The sequence below is a fragment of the Oncorhynchus nerka genome, unplaced genomic scaffold (assembly GCF_034236695.1).
Source record: "Oncorhynchus nerka isolate Pitt River unplaced genomic scaffold, Oner_Uvic_2.0 unplaced_scaffold_1821, whole genome shotgun sequence".
NCBI classification, from domain to species: Eukaryota; Metazoa; Chordata; class Actinopteri; order Salmoniformes; family Salmonidae; genus Oncorhynchus; species Oncorhynchus nerka.
In genome coordinates this window covers 32730-54893 of record NW_027039502.1, presented here as the reverse complement: position 1 = coordinate 54893, position 22164 = coordinate 32730, and the positions used below count along the sequence as shown (strand labels likewise).

Here is a 22164-nt window from a genome sequence, read left to right as displayed (position 1 = left end):
TGTGTGTCCTCTCTCTCCCCTCAGTCAGACCAGTGTGTGTGTCCTCTCTCTCTCCCTCAGTCAGACCAGTGTGTGTGTCCTCTCTCTCCCCCTCAGTCAGACCAGTGTGTGTGTCCTCTCTCTCCCTCAGTCAGACCAGTGTGTGTGTCCTCTCTCTCCCCTCAGTCAGACCAGTGTGTGTGTCCTCTCTCTCCCCTCAGTCAGACCAGTGTGTGTGTCCTCTCTCCCCTCAGTCAGACCAGTGTGTGTGTCCTCTCTCCCCTCAGTCAGACCAGTGTGTGTGTCCTCCTCTCCCCCCAGTCAGACCAGTGTGTGTGTCCTCTCTCTCCCTCCCTCAGACCAGTGTGTGTGTCCTCTCTCTCCCCTCAGACCAGTGTGTGTGTCCTCTCTCTCCCCCTCAGACCAGTCAGACCAGTGTGTGTGTCCTCTCTCCCCCAGTCAGACCAGTGTGTGTGTCCTCTCTCTCCCCCTCAGACCAGTGTGTGTGTCCTCTCTCTCTCCCCTCAGACCAGTGTGTGTGTCCTCTCTCCCCCAGTCAGACCAGTGTGTGTCCTCTCTCTCCCCTCAGTCAGACCAGTGTGTGTGTCCTCTCTCTCCCCTCAGTCAGACCAGTGTGTGTGTCCTCTCTCTCCCCTCAGTCAGACCAGTGTGTGTGTCCTCTCTCTCCCCTCAGTCAGACCAGTGTGTGTGTCCTCTCTCCCCTCAGTCAGACCAGTGTGTGTGTCCTCTCTCCCTCAGTCAGACCAGTGTGTGTGTCCTCTCTCTCCCCTCAGTCAGACCAGTGTGTGTGTCCTCTCTCTCCCAGTCAGACCAGTGTGTGTGTCCTCTCTCTCCCCTCAGTCAGACCAGTGTGTGTGTCCTCTCTCTCCCCTCAGTCAGACCAGTGTGTGTGTCCTCTCTCTCCCCTCAGTCAGACCAGTGTGTGTGTCCTCTCTCTCCCCTCGGTCAGACCAGTGTGTGTGTCCTCTCTCTCCCCTCAGTCAGACCAGTGTGTGTGTCCTCTCTCTCCCCTCAGTCAGACCAGTGTGTGTGTCCTCTCTCTCCCCTCGGTCAGACCAGTGTGTGTGTCCTCTCTCTCCCCTCAGACCAGTGTGTGTGTCCTCTCTCTCCCCTCAGTCAGACCAGTGTGTGTGTCCTCTCTCTCTCCCCTCAGACCAGTGTGTGTGTCCTCTCTCTCTCCCCTCAGACCAGTGTGTGTGTCCTCTCTCTCCCCTCAGTCAGACCAGTGTGTGTGTCCTCTCTCCCCTCAGTCAGACCAGTGTGTGTGTCCTCTCTCTCCCCTCAGTCAGACCAGTGTGTGTGTCCTCTCTCCTCAGTCAGACCAGTGTGTGTGTCCTCTCTCCCCCTCAGTCAGACCAGTGTGTGTGTCCTCTCTCTCCCCTCAGACCAGTGTGTGTGTCCTCTCTCCCCTCAGACCAGTGTGTGTGTCCTCTCCCCCAGTCAGACCAGTGTGTGTGTCCTCTCTCTCCCTCAGTCAGACCAGTGTGTGTGTCCTCTCTCCCCTCAGTCAGACCAGTGTGTGTGTCCTCTCTCTCCCTCGGTCAGACCAGTGTGTGTGTCCTCTCTCTCCCTCAGTCAGACCAGTGTGTGTGTCCTCTCTCCCCCTCAGTCAGACCAGTGTGTGTGTCCTCTCTCCCCTCAGTCAGACCAGTGTGTGTGTCCTCTCTCTCCCCTCGGTCACACCAGTGTGTGTGTCCTCTCTCTCCCCTCGGTCAGACCAGTGTGTGTGTCCTCTCTCTCCCCTCAGACCAGTGTGTGTGTCCTCTCTCTCCCCTCAGACCAGTGTGTGTGTCCTCTCTCTCCCCTCGGTCAGACCAGTGTGTGTGTCCTCTCTCTCCTCAGTCAGACCAGTGTGTGTGTCCTCTCTCTCCCCTCGGTCAGACCAGTGTGTGTGTCCTCTCTCTCCCCTCAGACCAGTGTGTGTGTCCTCTCTCCCCTCAGTCAGACCAGTGTGTGTGTCCTCTCTCTCCCCTCAGTCAGACCAGTGTGTGTGTCCTCTCTCTCCCCCTCAGTCAGACCAGTGTGTGTGTCCTCTCTCTCCCCTCGGTCAGACCAGTGTGTGTGTCCTCTCTCTCCCCTCGGTCAGACCAGTGTGTGTGTCCTCTCTCTCCCCTCAGTCAGACCAGTGTGTGTGTCCTCTCTCTCCCCTCAGTCAGACCAGTGTGTGTGTCCTCTCTCTCCCCTCAGTCAGACCAGTGTGTGTGTCCTCTCTCTCCCCTCAGTCAGACCAGTGTGTGTCCTCTCTCTCCCCTCAGTCAGACCAGTGTGTGTGTCCTCTCTCTCCCCTCAGTCAGACCAGTGTGTGTGTCCTCTCTCTCCTCAGTCAGACCAGTGTGTGTGTCCTCTCTCTCCCCTCAGTCAGACCAGTGTGTGTGTCCTCTCTCTCCCCTCAGTCAGACCAGTGTGTGTGTCCTCTCTCTCCCCTCGGTCAGACCAGTGTGTGTGTCCTCTCTCTCCCCTCAGTCAGACCAGTGTGTGTGTCCTCTCTCTCCCCTCAGTCAGACCAGTGTGTGTGTCCTCTCTCTCTCCCCTCAGTCAGACCAGTGTGTGTGTCCTCTCTCTCCCCTCAGTCAGACTAGTGTGTGTGTCCTCTCTCTCCCCTCAGTCAGACCAGTGTGTGTGTCCTCTCTCCCCTCAGTCAGACCAGTGTGTGTGTCCTCTCTCTCCCCTCAGTCAGACCAGTGTGTGTGTCCTCTCTCTCCCCTCAGTCAGACCAGTGTGTGTGTCCTCTCTCTCCTCAGTCAGACCAGTGTGTGTGTCCTCTCTCTCCCCTCAGTCAGACCAGTGTGTGTGTCCTCTCTCTCCCCTCAGTCAGACCAGTGTGTGTGTCCTCTCTCTCCCCTCGGTCAGACCAGTGTGTGTGTCCTCTCTCCCCTCAGTCAGACCAGTGTGTGTGTCCTCTCTCTCCCCTCAGTCAGACCAGTGTGTGTGTCCTCTCTCTCTCCCCTCAGTCAGACCAGTGTGTGTGTCCTCTCTCTCCCCTCAGTCAGACTAGTGTGTGTGTCCTCTCTCTCCCCTCAGTCAGACCAGTGTGTGTGTCCTCTCTCTCCCCTCGGTCAGACCAGTGTGTGTGTCCTCTCTCTCCCCTCGGTCAGACCAGTGTGTGTGTCCTCTCTCTCTCCAGGTCTTTAGCTGTTGGAACCAAATCAGGCTACAAGTTCTTCTCCCTGTCGTCTGTGGACAAGTTGGAGCAGATTTATGAATGTAGTGAGTGTCAATATCGTATGGCTTTATGACGTGTTTGTGTGTGTATGTGTATATATAATATAATATATATGAAATACTGCACTTACTAGATACCACACAGTCATAACCATCACTCTTAATGTTGTTTTACAGTAATATGGAATGGCTATTATATTTACTATTGATACATTGCTTTCAGAAAGTATTCAGACCCCTTGACCTTTTCCAACTTTTGGTTACATTACAGAATTATTCTAAAATGGATTAAATCGCTTTTTCCCCTCATCAATCTACACACAATACCCTATAATGACATCACAATACCCCATAATGACATCACAATACCCCATAATGACATCACAATACCCCATAATGACATCACAATACCCCATAATGACATCACAATACCCCATAATGACATCACAATACCCTATAATGACATCACAATACCCTATAATGACATCACAATACCCCATAATGACATCACAATACCCCATAATGACATCACAATACCCTATAATGACATCACAATACACCATAATGACATCACAATACCCCATAATGACATCACAATACCCCATAATGACATCACAATACCCCATAATGACATCACAATACCCCATAATGACAAAGCAAAAACAAGTTTTTCGAAATTTGTATAATTTATCAAAATAATTTACATAAATATTCAGACCCTTTACTCTGTACTTTGTTGAAGCACCTTTGGCAGCGATTACAGCCTCAGGTCTTCTTGGGTATCATGCTAAAAGCTTGGCACACCTGTATTTGGGGAGTTTCTCCCATTCTTCTCTGCAGATCCTCTCAAGCTCTGTCAGGTTGAATGGGGAGCATCGCTGCACAGCTATTTTCAGGTCTCACCAGAGATGTTCGATCAGGTTCAGGCTCTGGCTGGGCCACTCAAGGACATTCAGAGACTTGTCCCGAAGCCCTTCCTGCGTTGTCTTGGCTGTATGCTTAGGGTCGTTGTCCTGTTGGAAGGTGAACCTCGGTCACTCTACCATAAAGGCCTGATTGGTGGAGTGCTGCAGAGATGGTTGTCCTTCTGGAAGTTTCTCTCATCTCCACAGAGGAACTCTGGAGCTTTGTCAGAGTGACCATCAATGCTGCAGAATGATGGAGGCCACTGTGTTCTGGGGGACCTTCAATGCTGCAGAATGATGGAGGCCACTGTGTTCTGGGGGACCTTCAATGCCAAAGAAACTTTTTATTTTGTATAAATTTGCAAACATTTCTAGAAAAAAAAACTGTTAGCAGAAATGTTTTAAAAAAATATTAAAAACAAAAAAAATACGTTTTATGGGATATTGTGATGTCATTATGGGGTATAGTGATGTCGTTATGAGGTATTGTGATGTCATTATGGGGTATTGTGATGTCATTATGGGGTATAGTGATGTCGTTATGAGGTATTGTGATGTCATTATGGGGTATTGTGATGTCATTATGGGGTATTGTGATGTCATTATGGGGTATTGTGATGTCATTATGGGGTATAGTGATGTCATTATGGGGTATTGTGATGTCGTTATGGGGTATTGTGATGTCATTATGGGGTATTGTGATGTCATTATGGGGTATTGTGATGTCATTATGGGGTATTGTGATGTCGTTATGGGGTATTGTGATGTCATTATGGGGTATTGTGTGTAGCTTGATGAGGGGAAAATGTCATCCATTTTAGAATAAGGCTGTAACATAGTCAAAAGTAAAAAGTCAAGGGGTCTGAATACTTTCCTGAAGGCGCTGTACTACAGACATGTATTCCACTCACAGGCCATACAGTCATCGTCCCCACTGTTAATGTAGGATCACTGTAATATGGAATAGCTCTCTAGAATATTAGAGCAACGGGGTTATACTGTTTGGTACTAATGTGTGTGTGTGTGTGCGTGTGGTGTGTGTGTGTGGTGTGTGTATGTGTGTGTGTGGTGTGGTGTGTGTGTTGTGTGTCTGTGTGTGTGTGTGTGTGTGTGTGTGTGTGTGCACGCTCAGCGGACACAGAGGATGTGTGCATTGTAGAGCGTCTGTTCAGCAGTAGTCTGGTGGCGATCGTCAGTCTGAAGGCTCCTAGGAAGCTGAAGGTCTGTCACTTCAAGAAAGGAACGGAGATCTGTAACTATAGTTACAGTAACACTATACTGGCTGTCAAGCTCAACAGACAGGTAGGAACACACACACCAACACACACCAACACACACACACACACCACACCACACCACACACCACACACACACACACACACACACACACCACACCACACCACACCACACCACACACACACACACACACACACACACACACACACACACACACACACACACACACACACACACACACACACACACACAGTGATATGTGATGATGAGCAGGAGTGTGTGTATCAGAGGCTGGTAGTATGTCTGGACAGGTGTATTAAACTCCTAGCTACAACACTACAACACTGAAGACTCCTGTGTGTGTTTCAGAGGCTGATAGTATGTCTGGAGGAATCTCTGTACATCCACAACATCAGAGACATGAAGGTCCTGCACACCATCAGAGAGACACCTCCCAACCCCTCAGGTAAAACCCTTAACCTAGGACTACATCTAGCCCAACCCCTCAGGTAAAACCCTTAACCTAGGACTACATCTAGCCCAACCCCTCAGGTAAAACCCTTAACCTAGGACTACATCTAGCCCAACCCCTCAGGTAAAACCCTTAACCTAGGACTACATCTAGCCCAACCCTCAGGTAAAACCCTTAACCTAGGACTACATCTAGCCCAACCCCTCAGGTAAAACCCTTAACCTAGGACTACATCTAGCCCAACCCCTCAGGTAAAACCCTTAACCTAGGACTACATCTAGCCCAACCCCTCAGGTAAAACCCTTAACCTAGGACTACATCTAGCCCAACCCCTCAGGTAAAACCCTTAACCTAGGACTACATCTAGCCCAACCCCTCAGGTAAAACCCTTAACCTAGGACTACATCTAGCCCAACCCCTCAGGTAAAACCCTTAACCTAGGACTACATCTAGCCCAACCCCTCAGGTAAAACCCTTAACCTAGGACTACATCTAGCCCAACCCCTCAGGTAAAACCCTTAACCTAGGACTACATCTAGCCCAACCCCTCAGGTAAAACCCTTAACCTAGGACTACATCTAGCCCAACCCCTCAGGTAAAACCCTTAACATAGGACTACATCTAGCCCAACCCCTCAGGTAAAACCCCTTAACCTAGGACTACATCTAGCCCAACCCCTCAGGTAAAACCCTTAACCTAGGACTACATCTAGCCCAACCCCTCAGGTAAAACCCTTAACCTAGGACTACATCTAGAGACATGAAGGTCCTGCACACCATCAGAGAGACACCTCCCAACCCCTCAGGTAAAACCCTTAACCTAGGACTACATCTAGAGACATGAAGGTCCTGCACACCATCAGAGAGACACCTCCCAACCCCTCAGGTAAAACCCTTAACCTAGGACTACATCTAGCCCAACCCCTCAGGTAAAACCCTTAACCTAGGACTACATCTAGCCCAACCCCTCAGGTAAAACCCTTAACCTAGGACTACATCTAGCCCAACCCCTCAGGTAAAACCCTTAACCTAGGACTACATCTAGCCCAACCCCTCAGTTAAACCCCTTAACCTAGGACTACATCTAGCCCAACCCCTCAGGTAAAACCCTTAACATAGGACTACATCTAGCCCAACCCCTCAGGTAAAACCCCTTAACCTAGGACTACATCTAGCCCAACCCCTCAGGTAAAACACTTAACCTAGGACTACATCTAGCCCAACCCCTCAGGTAAAACCCTTAACCTAGGACTACATCTAGCCCAACCCCTCAGGTAAAACCCTTAACCTAGGACTACATCTAGCCCAACCCCTCAGGTAAAACCCTTAACCTAGGACTACATCTAGCCCAACCCCTCAGGTAAAACCCTTAACCTAGGACTACATCTAGCCCAACCCCTCAGGTAAAACCCTTAACCTAGGACTACATCTAGCCCAACCCCTCAGGTAAAACCCTTAACCTAGGACTACATCTAGCCCAACCCCTCAGGTAAAACCCTTAACCTAGGACTACATCTAGCCCAACCCCTCAGGTAAACCCCTTAACCTAGGACTACATCTAGCCTAACCCCTCAGGTAAAACCCTTAACCTAGGACTACATCTAGCCCAACCCCTCAGGTAAAACCCTTAACCTAGGACTACATCTAGCCCAACCCCTCAGGTAAAACCCTTAACCTAGGACTACATCTAGCCCAACCCCTCAGGTAAAACCCTTAACCTAGGACTACATCTAGCCCAACCCCTCAGGTAAAACCCTTAACCTAGGACTAAATCCCAACCCATATATATACTAAAGTATGTGGAAAACCTTTCAAATTAGGGGTTTCGGCTATTTCAGCCACACCCGTTTCAGACAGGTGTTTAAAATCGAGCACACCGCCATGGAATCTCCATAGACAAACATTGGCAATAGAATGGCCTTACTGAGGAGATCAGTGACTTTCAACACGCTCACAGAATGGCAAATGGTTTGTCGAGATCGGCGTGGAAGAACTTGACTGGCCTGCACAGAGCCCTGACCCCAACCCATTGAACACCTTTGGGATGAATTAGAACGCCGACTACGAGCCTAATCGCCCAACATCAGTGCCCGACCTCAGTAATGCTCTGGTGGCTGAATGGAAGCAAGTCCCCTCAGCAATGTTCCAACATCTAGTGGAACCTGAACCTGTTTAATCCAACCGTATTGTATTTAGTAGTTGTGTGTTCTCTCCCCAGGGTTGTCTGTTCTCTCCCCAGGGTTCTGTGTTGTCTCCCCAGGGTTGTGTGTTCTCTCCTACTGTAATATCTGTCTGTTCTCTCCCCAGGGTTCTGTGTTCTCTCCCCAGGGTTGTGTGTTCTCTCCCCAGGGTTGTGTGTTCTCTCTCCAGGGTTGTGTGTTCTCTCCCCAGGGTTGTGTGTTCTCTCCTACTGTAATATCTGTGTGTTCTCTCCCCAGGGTTGTGTGTTCTCTCCCCAGGGTTGTGTGTTCTCTCCCCAGGGTTGTGTGTTCTCTCCCCAGGGTTGTGTGTTCTCTCCCCAGGGTTGTGTGTTCTCTCCCCAGGGTTGTGTGTTCTCTCCTCCTGTAATATCCGTGTGTTCTCTCTCCAGGGTTCTGTGTTGTCTCCTACTGTAATATCTGTGTGTTCTCTCCACAGGGTTGTGTGTTCTCTCCCCAGGGTTGTGTGTTCTCTCCCCAGGGTTGTGTGTTCTCTCCTCCTGTAATATCCGTGTGTTCTCTCCCCAGGGTTGTGTGTACTCTCCCCAGGGTTGTGTGTTCTCTCCCCAGGGTTGTGTGTTCTCTCCCCAGGGTTGTGTGTTCTCTCCCCAGGGTTGTGTGTTCTCTCCTCCTGTAATATCCGTGTGTTCTCTCCCCAGGGTTGTGTGTTCCCTCCCCAGGGTTGTGTGTTCTCTCCCCAGGGTTGTGTGTTCTCTCCCCAGGGTTGTGTGTTCTCTCCCCAGGGTTGTGTGTTCTCTCCCCAGGGTTGTGTGTTCTCTCCTCCTGTAATATCCGTGTGTTCTCTCCCCAGGGTTGTGTGTTCTCTCCCCAGGGTTGTGTGTTCTCTCCCCAGGGTTGTGTGTTTTCTCCTACTGTAATATCTGTGTGTTCTCTCCCCAGGGTTGTGTGTTCTCTCCCCAGGGTTGTGTGTTCCCTCCCCAGGGTTGTGTGTTCTCTCCCCAGGGTTGTGTGTTCTCTCCCCAGGGTTGTGTGTTCTCTCCCCAGGGTTGTGTGTTCTCTCCCCAGGGTTGTGTGTTCTCTCTCCAGGGTTGTGTGTTCTCTCCCCAGGGTTGTGTGTTCTCTCCTACTGTAATATCTGTGTGTTCTCTCCACAGGGTTGTGTGTTCTCTCCCCAGGGTTGTGTGTTCTCTCCCCAGGGTTGTGTGTTCTCTCCCCAGGGTTGTGTGTTCTCTCTCCAGGGTTGTGTGTTCTCTCCCCAGGGTTGTGTGTTTTCTCCCCAGGGTTGTGTGTTCTCTCCCCAGGGTTGTGTGTTCTCTCCTACTGTAATATCTGTGTGTTCTCTCCCCAGGGTTGTGTGTTCTCTCCCCAGGGTTGTGTGTTCTCTCTCCAGGGTTGTGTGTTCTCTCCCCAGGGTTGTGTGTTCTCTCCCCAGGGTTGTGTGTTCTCTCCTACTGTAATATCTGTGTGTTCTCTCCCCAGGGTTGTGTGTTCTCTCCCCAGGGTTGTGTGTTCCCTCCCCAGGGTTGTGTGTTCTCTCCCCAGGGTTGTGTGTTCTCTCCCCAGGGTTGTGTGTTCCCTCCCCAGGGTTGTGTGTTCTCTCCCCAGGGTTGTGTGTTCTCTCCCCAGGGTTGTGTGCTCTCTCCCCAGGGTTGTGTGTTCTCTCCCCAGGGTTGTGTGTTCTCTCCCCAGGGTTGTGTGTTCTCTCCCCAGGGTTGTGTGTTCTCTCCTCCTGTAATATCCGTGTGTTCTCTCCCCAGGGTTGTGTGTACTCTCCCCAGGGTTGTGTGTTCTCTCCCCAGGGTTGTGTGTTCTCTCCCCAGGGTTGTGTGTTCTCTCCTCCTGTAATATCCGTGTGTTCTCTCCCCAGGGTTGTGTGTTCCCTCCCCAGGGTTGTGTGTTCTCTCCCCAGGGTTGTGTGTTCTCTCCCCAGGGTTGTGTGTTCTCTCCCCAGGGTTGTGTGTTCTCTCCCCAGGGTTGTGTGTTCTCTCCCCAGGGTTGTGTGTTCTCTCCCCAGGGTTGTGTGTTCTCTCCTCCTGTAATATCCGTGTGTTCTCTCCCCAGGGTTGTGTGTTCTCTCCCCAGGGTTGTGTGTTCTCTCCCCAGGGTTGTGTGTTCTCTCCCCAGGGTTGTGTGTTCTCTCCCCAGGGTTGTGTGTTCTCTCCCCAGGGTTGTGTGTTCTCTCTCCAGGGTTGTGTGTTCTCTCCCCAGGGTTGTGTGTTCTCTCCCCAGGGTTGTGTGTTCTCTCCTCCTGTAATATCCGTGTGTTCTCTCCCCAGGGTTGTGTGTACTCTCCCCAGGGTTGTGTGTTCTCTCCCCAGGGTTGTGTGTTCTCTCCCCAGGGTTGTGTGTTCTCTCCCCAGGGTTGTGTGTTCTCTCCTCCTGTAATATCCGTGTGTTCTCTCCCCAGGGTTGTGTGGTCCCTCCCCAGGGTTGTGTGTTCTCTCCCCAGGGTTGTGTGTTCTCTCCCCAGGGTTGTGTGTTCTCTCCCCAGGGTTGTGTGTTCTCTCTCCAGGGTTGTGTGTTCTCTCCCCAGGGTTGTGTGTTCTCTCCCCAGGGTTGTGTGTTCTCTCCTCCTGTAATATCCGTGTGTTCTCTCCCCAGGGTTGTGTGTTCTCTCCCCAGGGTTGTGTGTTCTCTCCTCCTGTAATATCCGTGTGTTCTCTCCCCAGGGTTGTGTGCTCTCTCCCCAGGGTTGTGTGTTCTCTCCCCAGGGTTGTGTGTTCTCTCTCCAGGGTTGTGTGTTCTCTCCCCAGGGTTGTGTGTTCTCTCCCCAGGGTTGTTTGTTCTCTCCCCAGGGTTGTGTGTTCTCTCCCCAGGGTTGTTTGTTCTCTCCTCCTGTAATATCTGTGTGTTCTCTCCCCAGGATTGTGTGTTCTCTCCTCCTGTAATATCCGTGTGTTCTCTCCCCAGGGTTGTGTGTTCTCTCCCCAGGGTTGTGTGTTCTCTCCTCCTGTAATATCCGTGTGTTCTCTCCCCAGGGTTGTGTGTTCTCTCTCCAGGGTTGTGTGTTCTCTCCCCAGGGTTGTGTGTTCTCTCCCCAGGGTTGTGTGTTCTCTCCTACTGTAATATCTGTGTGTTCTCTCCCCAGGGTTGTGTGTTCTCTCCCCAGGATTGTGTGTTCTCTCCCCAGGGTTGTGTTCTCTCCCTAGGGTTGTGTGTTCTCTCCACAGGGTTGTGTGTTCTCTCCCCAGGGTTGTGTGTTCTCTCCCCAGGGTTGTGTGTTTTCTCCTACTGTAATATCTGTGTGTTCTCTCCCCAGGGTTGTGTGTTCTCTCCCCAGGGTTGTGTGTTCCCTCCCCAGGGTTGTGTGTTCTCTCCCCAGGGTTGTGTGTTCTCTCCCCAGGGTTGTGTGTTCTCTCCCCAGGGTTGTGTGTTCTCTCCCCAGGGTTGTGTGTTCTCTCCTCCTGTAATATCCGTGTGTTCTCTCCCCAGGGTTGTGTGTACTCTCCCCAGGGTTGTGTGTTCTCTCCCCAGGGTTGTGTGTTCTCTCCCCAGGGTTGTGTGTTCTCTCCTCCTGTAATATCCGTGTGTTCTCTCCCCAGGGTTGTGTGTTCCCTCCCCAGGGTTGTGTGTTCTCTCCCCAGGGTTGTGTGTTCTCTCCCCAGGGTTGTGTGTTCTCTCCCCAGGGTTGTGTGTTCTCTCCCCAGGGTTGTGTGTTCTCTCCCCAGGGTTGTGTGTTCTCTCCTCCTGTAATATCCGTGTGTTCTCTCCCCAGGGTTGTGTGTTCTCTCCCCAGGGTTGTGTGTTCTCTCCCCAGGGTTGTGTGTTCTCTCCCCAGGGTTGTGTGTTCTCTCCCCAGGGTTGTGTGTTCTCTCCCCAGGGTTGTGTGTTTTCTCCTACTGTAATATCTGTGTGTTCTCTCCCCAGGGTTGTGTGTTCTCTCCCCAGGGTTGTCTGTTCCCTCCCCAGGGTTGTGTGTTCTCTCCCCAGGGTTGTGTGTTCTCTCCCCAGGGTTGTGTGTTCTCTCCCCAGGGTTGTGTGTTCTCTCCCCAGGGTTGTGTGTTCTCTCCCCAGGGTTGTGTGTTCTCTCCTCCTGTAATATCCGTGTGTTCTCTCCCCAGGGTTGTGTGTACTCTCCCCAGGGTTGTGTGTTCTCTCCCCAGGGTTGTGTGTTCTCTCCCCAGGGTTGTGTGTTCTCTCCCCAGGGTTGTGTGTTCTCTCCTCCTGTAATATCCGTGTGTTCTCTCCCCAGGGTTGTGTGCTCTCTCCCCAGGGTTGTGTGTTCTCTCCCCAGGGTTGTGTGTTCTCTCTCCAGGGTTGTGTGTTCTCTCCCCAGGGTTGTGTGTTCTCTCCCCAGGGTTGTGTGTTCTCTCCTCCTGTAATATCCGTGTGTTCTCTCCCCAGGGTTGTGTGTTCTCTCCCCAGGGTTGTGTGTTCTCTCCACAGGGTTGTGTGTTCTCTCCCCAGGGTTGTGTGTTCTCTCCCCAGGGTTGTGTGTTCTCTCCCCAGGGTTGTGTGTTCCCTCCCCAGGGTTGTGTGTTCTCTCCCCAGGGTTGTGTGTTCTCTCCCCAGGGTTGTGTGTTCTCTCCCCAGGGTTGTGTGTTCTCTCTCCAGGGTTGTGTGTTCTCTCCCCAGGGTTGTGTGTTCTCTCCCCAGGGTTGTGTGTTCTCTCCTCCTGTAATATCCGTGTGTTCTCTCCTCAGGGTTGTGTGTTCTCTCCCCAGGGTTGTGTGTTCTCTCCCCAGGGTTGTGTGTTCTCTCCCCAGGGTTGTGTGTTCTCTCCTCCTGTAATATCCGTGTGTTCTCTCCCCAGGGTTGTGTGTTCTCTCCCCAGGGTTGTGTGTTCTCTCCTCCTGTAATATCCGTGTGTTCTCTCCCCAGGGTTGTGTGCTCTCTCCCCAGGGTTGTGTGTTCTCTCCCCAGGGTTGTGTGTTCTCTCTCCAGGGTTGTGTGTTCTCTCCCCAGGGTTGTGTGTTCTCTCCCCAGGGTTGTGTGTTCTCTCCTCCTGTAATATCCGTGTGTTCTCTCCCCAGGGTTGTGTGTTCTCTCCCCAGGGTTGTGTGTTCTCTCCACAGGGTTGTGTGTTCTCTCCCCAGGGTTGTGTGTTCTCTCCCCAGGGTTGTGTGTTCTCTCTCCAGGGTTGTGTGTTCTCTCCTCCTGTAATATCTGTGTGTTCTCTCCCCAGGGTTGTGTGTTCTCTCTCCAGGGTTGTGTGTTCTCTCCCCAGGGTTGTGTGTTCTCTCCCCAGGGTTGTGTGTTCTCTCCCCAGGGTTGTGTGTTCTCTCCTCCTGTAATATCTGTGTGTTCTCTCCCCAGGGTTGTGTGTTCTCTCCCCAGGGTTGTGTGTTCTCTCCTCCTGTAATATCTGTGTGTTCTCTCCCCAGGGTTGTGTGTTCTCTCCCCAGGGTTGTGTGTTCTCTCCTCCTGTAATATCTGTGTGTTCTCTCCCCAGGGTTGTGTGTTCTCTCCCCAGGGTTGTATGTTTTCTCCTACTGTAATATCTGTGTGTTCTCTCCCCAGGGTTGTGTGTTCCCTCCCCAGGGTTGTATGTTTTCTCCTACTGTAATATCTGTGTGTTCTCTCTCCAGGGTTGTGTGTTCTCTCCCCAGGGTTGTGTGTTCTCTCCCCAGGGTTGTGTGTTCTCTCCCCAGGGTTGTGTGTTTTCTCCCCAGGGTTGTGTGTTCCCTCCCCAGGGTTGTGTGTTCTCTCCCCAGGGTTGTGTGTTCTCTCCCCAGGGTTGTGTGTTCTCTCCCCAGGGTTGTGTGTTCCCTCCCCAGGGTTGTGTGTTCTCTCCCCAGGGTTTTGTGTTCTCTCCACAGGGTTGTGTGTTCTCTCCCCAGGGTTGTGTGTTCTCTCCCCAGGGTTGTATGTTCTCTCCCCAGGGTTGTGTGTTCTCTCCCCAGGGTTGTGTGTTCTCTCCCCAGGGTTGTGTGTTCTCTCCCCAGGGTTGTGTGTTCTCTCCTCCTGTAATATCCGTGTGTTCTCTCCCCAGGATTGTGTGTTCTCTCCCCAGGGTTGTGTGTTCTCTCCCCAGGGTTGTGTGTTCTCTCCCCAGGGTTGTGTGTTCTCTCCCCAGGGTTGTGTGTTCTCTCCTCCTGTAATATCCGTGTGTTCTCTCCCAGGATTGTGTGTTCTCTCCCAGGGTTGTGTGTTCTCTCCCCAGGGTTGTGTGTTCTCTCCCCAGGGTTGTGTGTTCTCTCCCCAGGGTTGTGTGTTCTCTCCCCAGGGTTGTGTGTTCTCTCCCCAGGGTTGTGTGTTCTCTCCCCAGGGTTGTGTGTTCTCTCCTCCTGTAATATCCGTGTGTTCTCTCCCCAGGGTTGTGTGTTCTCTCCCCAGGGTTGTGTGTTCTCTCCCCAGGGTTGTGTGTTCTCTCCCCAGGGTTGTGTGTTCTCTCCTCCTGTAATATCCGTGTGTTCTCTCCCCAGGATTGTGTGTTCTCTCCCCAGGGTTGTGTGTTCTCTCCCCAGGGTTGTGTGTTCTCTCCCCAGGGTTGTGTGTTCCCTCCCCAGGGTTGTGTGTTCTCTCCCCAGGGTTGTGTGTTCTCTCCCCAGGGTTGTGTGTTCTCTCCCCAGGGTTGTGTGTTCTCTCCTCCTGTAATATCCGTGTGTTCTCTCCCCAGGATTGTGTGTTCTCTCCCCAGGGTTGTGTGTTCTCTCCCCAGGGTTGTGTGTTCTCTCCCCAGGGTTGTGTGTTCTCTCCCCAGGATTGTGTGTTCTCTCCCCAGGGTTGTGTGTTCTCTCCCCAGGGTTGTGTGTTCTCTCCTCCTGTAATATCCGTGTGTTCTCTCCCCAGGATTGTGTGTTCTCTCCCCAGGGTTGTGTGTTCTCTCCCCAGGGTTGTGTGTTCTCTCCCCAGGATTGTGTGTTCTCTCCCCAGGGTTGTGTGTTCTCTCCCCAGGGTTGTGTGTTCTCTCCCTAGGGTTGTGTGTTCTCTCCCCAGGGTTGTGTGTTCTCTCCCCAGGGTTGTGTGTTCTCTCCCCAGGGTTGTATGTTTTCTCCTACTGTAATATCCGTGTGTTCTCTCCCCAGGGTTGTGTGCTCTCTCCCCAGGGTTGTGTGTTCTCTCCCCAGGGTTGTGTGTTCTCTCCCCAGGGTTGTGTGTTCTCTCCACAGGGTTGTGTGTTCTCTCCCCAGGGTTGTGTGTTCTCTCCCCAGGGTTGTATGTTTTCTCCTACTGTAATATCTGTCTGTTCTCTCCCCAGGGTTGTGTGTTCTCTCCCCAGGGTTGTGTGTTCTCTCCCTAGGGTTGTGTGTTCTCTCCCCAGGGTTGTGTGTTCTCTCCCTAGGGTTGTGTGTTCTCTCCCCAGGGTTGTATGTTTTCTCCTACTGTAATATCTGTCTGTTCTCTCCCCAGGGTTGTGTGTTCTCTCCCCAGGGTTGTGTGTTCTCTCCCTAGGGTTGTGTGTTCTCTCCCCAGGGTTGTGTGTTCTCTCCCCAGGGTTGTGTGTTCTCTCCCCAGGGTTGTATGTTTTCTCCTACTGTAATATCTGTCTGTTCTCTCCCCAGGGTTGTGTGCTCTCTCCATCAGTAATGATAACTGTTACCTGGCCTACCCCGGCAGTGCTACAATAGGAGAGGTCCAGGTGTTCGACACGGTCAACCTGGTATGACACACACACACACACACACACACACAGACACACACACACACACACATTGAAGATGGCTAGCTCTACTACAACTGTGCTGTTTCAGTCTCTGTGTGTTTAACTGTGTCTCCAGAGGGCAGCCAACATGATCCCAGCCCATGACAGTCCATTAGCAGCTGTGGTGTTTGATGCTAGCGGAACCAAACTGGCCACAGCCTCGGAGAAGGTGGGACACTTTAAACTGTTACACTGAACTACTGAGGTGATGTCAGCCGGTCCCTCTGCCCTGACCCTTAACCCCGACCCTTAACCCTGACCCTTAACCCCGATCCTTAACCCTGAACCTTAACCCTGGCCCTAAACCCTGACCCTTAACCCTGGCCCTTAACCCTGGCCCTTAACCTTGACCCTTAACCCTGGCCCTTAACCCTGACCCTGACCCTTAACCCTGACCCTTAACCCTGACCCTTAACCCTGACCCTTAACCCTGGCCCTTAACCCTCGCCCTAAACCCTGACCCTTATACCTGACCCTTACCATACAGATACTATTTTCTATCCACCTCTATGGCCCTTAACCCTGACCCTTAACCCTGACCCTTAACCCTGACCCTTAACCCCGACCCTTAACCCCGACCCTTAACCCTGACCCTTAACCCCGACCCTTAACCCTGACCCTTAACCCTGACCCTTAACCCTGGCCCTTAACCCTGACCCTTAACCCAGGCCCTTAACCTTGACCCTTAACCCTGGCCCTTAACCCTGACCCTTAACCCTGGCCCTTAACCCTGACCCTTGACCCTTAACCCTCACCCTAAACCCTGACCCTTATACCTGACCCTTACCATACAGATACTATTTTCTATCCACCTCTATGGCCCTTAACCCTGACCCTTAACCCTGACCCTTAACCCCGACCCTTAACCCTGACCCTTAACCCTGACCCTTAACCCCGACCCTTCATGTGTTCTGATAGGGTACGGTGATTCGTGTGTTCTCCATCCCTGAGGGACAGAAACTGTTTGAGTTCCGCCGAGGAGTCAAAAGGTAGGACTTCTTCTTCTCCCTCCTTCTTCTCCCTCCTTCTTCATCTCCCTCCTTCTTCTTCTTCTCCCTCCTTCTTCTTCTTCTCCCTCCTTCTTCTTTATCGCCCTCCTTCTTCTTCTCCCTCCTTCTTCCCCCTCCTTCTTCTTCGTATCCCTCCTTCTTCATCTCCCTCCTTCTTCATCTCCCTCCTTTGTCTCCCTCCTCCTTCTTCATCTCCCTCCTTCTTCATCTCCCTCCTTCTTCATCTCCCTCCTTCTTCTTTATCTCCCTTCTTCTTCTTCTCCCTCCTTCGTCCCCCTCCTTCTTCTTCGTATCCCTCCTTCTTCATCTCCCTCCTTCTTCATCTCCCTCCTTTGTCTCCCTCCTTCTTCTTCGTATCCCTCCTTCTTCTTCTCCCTCCTTCTTCATCCCCCTCCTTCTTCTTCTCCCTCCTTCTTCATCCCCCTCCTTCTTCATTTCCCTCCTTCTTCATCTCCCTCCTTCTTCTTCTTCTCCCTCCTTCTTCTTCTCCCTCCTTCTTCTTCTTCTCCCTCCTTCTTCTTCTCCCTCCTTCTTCTTCTTCTCCCTCCTTCTTCTTCTCCCTCCTTCTTCTTCATCTCCCTCCTTCTTCTTCATCTCCCTCCTTCTTCTTCATCTCTTCCTTCTTCTTCTCCCTCCTTCTTCATCTCCCTCCTTTTTCTTCATCTCCCTCCTTCTTCATCATCTCCCTCCTTCTTCTTCTTCTCCCTCCTTCTTCTTCTCCCTCCTTCTTCTTCATCTCCCTCCTTCTTCATTTTCCCTCCTTCTTCATCATCTCCCTCCTTCTTCATCATCTCCCTCCTTCTTCATCATCGCCCTCCTTCTTCATCTCCCTCCTTCTTCATCATCTCCCTTCTTCATCATCTCCCTCCTTCTTCATCGCCCTCCTTCTTATTCTTCTCCCTCCTTCTTCTTCATCTCCCTCCTTCTTCATCTCCCTCCTTCTTCTTCATCTCCCTCCTTCTTCATCATCTCCCTCCTTCTTCATCTACCTTCTTCTTCATCTCCCTCCTTCTTCATCATCTCCCTCATTCTTCATCATCTCCCTCCTTCTTCATCTCCCTCCTTCTTCTTCATCTCCCTCCTTCTTCTTCTTCTCCCTCCTTCTTCTTCTTCTCCCTCCTTCTTCTTCTTCTCCCTCCTTCTTCTTCTCCCTCCTTCTTCTTCATCTCCCTCCTTCTTCTTCATCTCCCTCCTCCTTCTTCATCTCCCTCCTCCTTCTTCATCTCCCTCCTTCTTCATCTCCCTCCTTCTTCTTTATCTCCCTTCTTCTTCTTCTCCCTCCTTCCATTCCCTCCTTCTTCTTCGTATCCCTCCTTCTTCATCTCCCTCCTTCTTCATCTCCCTCCTTTGTCTCCCTCCTTCTTCTTCGTATCCCTCCTTCTTCATTTCTCTCCTTCTTCTTCTTCTCCCTCCTTCTTCTTCTTCTTCTCCCTCCTTCTTCTTCTTCTTCTCCCTCCTTCTTCTTCTTCTCCCTCCTTCTTCTTCTCCCTCCTTCTTCCCCCTCCTTCTTTTTCATCTCCCTCCTTCTTCTTCTTCTCCCTCCTTCTTCTTCTCCCTCCTTCTTCCCCCTCCTTCTTTTTCATCTCCCTCCTTCTTCTTCTTCTCCCTCCTTCTTCTTCATCTCCCTCCTTCTTCATCTCCCTCCTCCTTCTTCATCTCCCTCCTCCTTCTTCATCTCCCTTCTTCTTCTTCTCCCTCCTTCTTCTTCTCCCTCCTTCTTCTTCCCCCTCCTTCTTCTTCATCTCCTCCTCCTTCTTCTTCTTCTCCCTCCTTCTTCTTCTTCTCCCTCCTTCTTCTTCATCTCCCTTCTTCTTCTTCTCCCTCCTTCTTCTTCTCCCTCCTTCTTCTTCATCTCCCTCCTTCTTCATCTCCCTCCTTCTTCATCATCTCCCTCCTTCTTCTTCTTCTCCCTCCTTCTTCATCTCCCTCCGTCTTCTTCTCCCTCCTTCTTCATCATCTCCCTCCTTCTTCTTCATCTCCCTTCTTCTTCTTCATCTCCCTCCGTCTTCTTCTCCCTCCTTCTTCTTCATCTCCCTCCTTCTTCTTCTCCCTCCTTCTTCTTCTCCCTCCTTCTTCTTCTCCCTCCTTCTTCTTCATCTCCCTCCTTCTTCATCATCTCCCTCCTTCTTCTTCTTCTCCCTCCTTCTTCATCTCCCTCCTTCTTCTTCATCTCCCTCCTTCTTCTTCATCTCCCTTCTTCTTCTTCATCTCCCTCCTTCTTCTTCTTCTCCCTCCTTCTTCTTCATCTCCCTCCTTCTTTATCGTCTCCCTCCTTCTTCTTCTCCCTCCTTCTTCTTTATTCCCTCCTTCTTCTTTATCTCCCTCCTTCTTCTTCTTCTCCCTCCTTCTTCTTCATCTCCCTCCTTCTTCTTCATCTCCCTCCTTCTTCTTCATCTCCCTCCTTCTTCTTCTTCTCCCTCCTTCGTCTCCCTCCTTCTTCTTCATCTCCCTCCTTCTTCTTCATCGCCCTCTTTCGTCTCCCTCCTTCTTCTTCATCTCCCTCCTTCGTCTTCATCTCCCTCCTTCTTCATCTCCCTCCTTTGTCTCCCTCCTTCTTCTTCATCTCCCTCCTCCTTCATCATCTCCCTCCTTCTTCTTCATCTCCCTCCTTCTTCATCTCCCTCCTCCTTCTTCATCTCCCTCCTTCTTCATCTCCTCCTCCTTCTTCATCTCCCTCCTTCTTCATCTCCTCCTTCTTCATCTCCCTCCTCCTCCTTCGTCTCCCTCCTTCTTCATCTCCCTCCTCCTTCATCATCTCCCTCTTCTTCTTCTTCATCTCCCTCCTTCTTCTTCTCCCTCCTTCTTCTTCTCCCTCCTTCTTCTTCATCTCCCTCCTTCTTCATCATCTCCCTCCTTCTTCTTCTTCTCCCTCCTTCTTCATCTCCCTCCTTCTTCTTCATCTCCCTCCTTCTTCTTCATCTCCCTTCTTCTTCTTCATCTCCCTCCTTCTTCTTCTTCTCCCTCCTTCTTCTTCATCTCCCTCCTTCTTTATCGTCTCCCTCCTTCTTCTTCTCCTCCTTCTTCTTTATTCCCTCCTTCTTCTTTATCTCCCTCCTTCTTCTTCTTCTCCCTCCTTCTTCATCTCCCTCCTTCTTCTTCATCTCCTCCTTCTTCTTCATCTCCCTCCTTCTTCTTCATCTCCTCCTTCTTCTTCTTCTCCCTCCTTCGTCTCCCTCCTTCTTCTTCATCTCCCTCCTTCTTCTTCATCGCCCTCTTTCGTCTCCCTCCTTCTTCTTCATCTCCTCCTTCGTCTTCATCTCCCTCCTCCTTCTTCATCTCCCTCCTTTGTCTCCCTCCTTCTTCTTCATCTCCCTCCTCCTTCATCATCTCCCTCCTTCTTCTTCATCTCCTCCTTCTTCATCTCCTCCTCCTTCTTCATCTCCCTCCTTCTTCATCTCCCTCCTCCTTCTTCATCTCCCTCCTTCTTCATCTCCCTCCTTCTTCATCTCCCTCCTCCTCCTTCGTCTCCCTCCTTCTTCATCTCCTCCTCCTTCATCATCTCCTTCTTCTTCTTCATCTCCCTCCTTCTTCATCTCCTCCTCCTTCTTCATCTCCCTCCTCCTTCTTCATCTCCCTCCTTCTTCATCTCCCTCCTCCTTCATCTCCCTCCTTCTTCATCTCCCTCCTTCATCTCCCTCCTCCTTCATCATCTCCCTTCTTCTTCTTCATCTCCCTCCTTCTTCATCTCCCTCCTCCTTCTTCATCTCCCTCCTTCTTCATCTCCCTCCTCCTTCTTCATCTCCCTCCTTCTTCATCTCCCTCCTTCTTCATCTCCCTCCTCCTTCATCATCTCCCTCCTCCTTCATCATCTCCCTCCTTCTTCATCTCCCTCCTTCTTCATCTCCCTCCTTCTTCATCATCTCCCTCCTCCTTCTTCATCTCCCTCCTTCTTCATCTCCCTCCTCCTTCTTCATCTCCCTCCTCCTTCTTCATCTCCCTCCTTCTTCATCTCCCTCCTCCTTCTTCATCTCCCTCCTCCTTCTTCATCTCCCTCCTTCTTCATCTCCCTCCTTCTTCATCTCCATCCTTCTTCATCTCCATCCTTCTTCATCTCCATCCTTCTTCATCTCCCTCCTTCTTCATCTCCATCCTTCTTCATCTCCATCCTTCTTCATCTCCCTCCTTCTTCATCTCCCTCCTTCTTCATCTCCCTCCTTCTTCATCTCCCTCCTTCTTCATCTCCATCCTTCTTCATCTCCCTCCTTCTTCATCATCTCCCTCCTTCTTCATCTCCCTCCTCCTTCTTCATCTCCCTCCTCCTTCTTCATCTCCCTCCTTCTTCATCTCCCTCCTCCTTCTTCATCTCCCTCCTCCTTCTTCATCTCCCTCCTTCTTCATCTCCCTCCTCCTCCTTCGTCTCCCTCCTCCTTCATCATCTCCCTTCTTCTTCTTCATCTCCCTCCTTCTTCATCTCCCTCCTCCTTCTTCATCTCCCTCCTTCTTTATCGTCTCCCTCCTTCTTCTTCTCCCTCCTTCTTCTTTATCTCCCTCCTTCTTCTTCTTCTCCCTCCTTCTTCTTCATCTCCCTCCTTCTTCTTCATCTCCCTCCTTCTTCTTCATCTCCCTCCTTCTTCTTCGTCTCCCTCCTTCTTCTTCATCTCCCTCCTTCTTCTTCATCGCCCTCTTTCGTCTCCCTCCTTCTTCTTCATCTCCCTCCTTCGTCTTCATCTCCCTCCTTCTTCATCTCCCTCCTTTGTCTCCCTCCTTCTTCTTCATCTCCCTCCTCCTTCATCATCTCCCTCCTTCTTCTTCATCTCCCTCCTTCTTCATCTCCCTCCTCCTTCTTCATCTCCCTCCTTCTTCATCTCCCTCCTCCTTCTTCATCTCCCTCCTTCTTCATCTCCCTCCTTCTTCATCTCCCTCCTCCTCCTTCGTCTCCCTCCTTCTTCATCTCCCTCCTCCTTCATCATCTCCCTTCTTCTTCTTCATCTCCCTCCTTCTTCTTCTCCCTCCTTCTTCTTCTCCCTCCTTCTTCTTCTCCCTCCTTCTTCTTCATCTCCCTCCTTCTTCATCATCTCCCTCCTTCTTCTTCTTCTCCCTCCTTCTTCATCTCCCTCCTTCTTCTTCATCTCCCTCCTTCTTCTTCATCTCCCTTCTTCTTCTTCATCTCCCTCCTTCTTCTTCTTCTCCCTCCTTCTTCTTCATCTCCCTCCTTCTTTATCGTCTCCCTCCTTCTTCTTCTCCCTCCTTCTTCTTTATTCCCTCCTTCTTCTTTATCTCCCTCCTTCTTCTTCTTCTCCCTCCTTCTTCTTCATCTCCCTCCTTCTTCTTCATCTCCCTCCTTCTTCTTCATCTCCCTCCTTCTTCTTCATCTCCCTCCTTCTTCTTCTTCTCCCTCCTTCGTCTCCCTCCTTCTTCTTCATCTCCCTCCTTCTTCTTCATCGCCCTCTTTCGTCTCCCTCCTTCTTCTTCATCTCCCTCCTTCGTCTTCATCTCCCTCCTTCTTCATCTCCCTCCTTTGTCTCCCTCCTTCTTCTTCATCTCCCTCCTCCTTCATCATCTCCCTCCTTCTTCTTCATCTCCCTCCTTCTTCATCTCCCTCCTCCTTCTTCATCTCCCTCCTTCTTCATCTCCCTCCTCCTTCTTCATCTCCCTCCTTCTTCATCTCCCTCCTTCTTCATCTCCCTCCTCCTCCT

The 22164-nt window shown here is 51.2% G+C and overlaps 1 protein-coding gene across 1 annotated transcript in view; it reads left to right on the top strand.

The window, feature by feature from the left end:
• Nucleotides 1-22164, top strand: part of LOC135567770 (WD repeat domain phosphoinositide-interacting protein 2) — a 56229-nt gene that overhangs the window by 11085 nt on the left and 22980 nt on the right. Inside the window, exons 2-7 of the mRNA XM_065014992.1 lie at nucleotides 3125-3207; nucleotides 5200-5369; nucleotides 5673-5769; nucleotides 15379-15476; nucleotides 15595-15687; nucleotides 16437-16507. Of these exons, the coding sequence (XP_064871064.1) occupies nucleotides 3125-3207; nucleotides 5200-5369; nucleotides 5673-5769; nucleotides 15379-15476; nucleotides 15595-15687; nucleotides 16437-16507 (612 nt within the window). The remainder of the gene's footprint in view (nucleotides 1-3124; nucleotides 3208-5199; nucleotides 5370-5672; nucleotides 5770-15378; nucleotides 15477-15594; nucleotides 15688-16436; nucleotides 16508-22164) is intronic.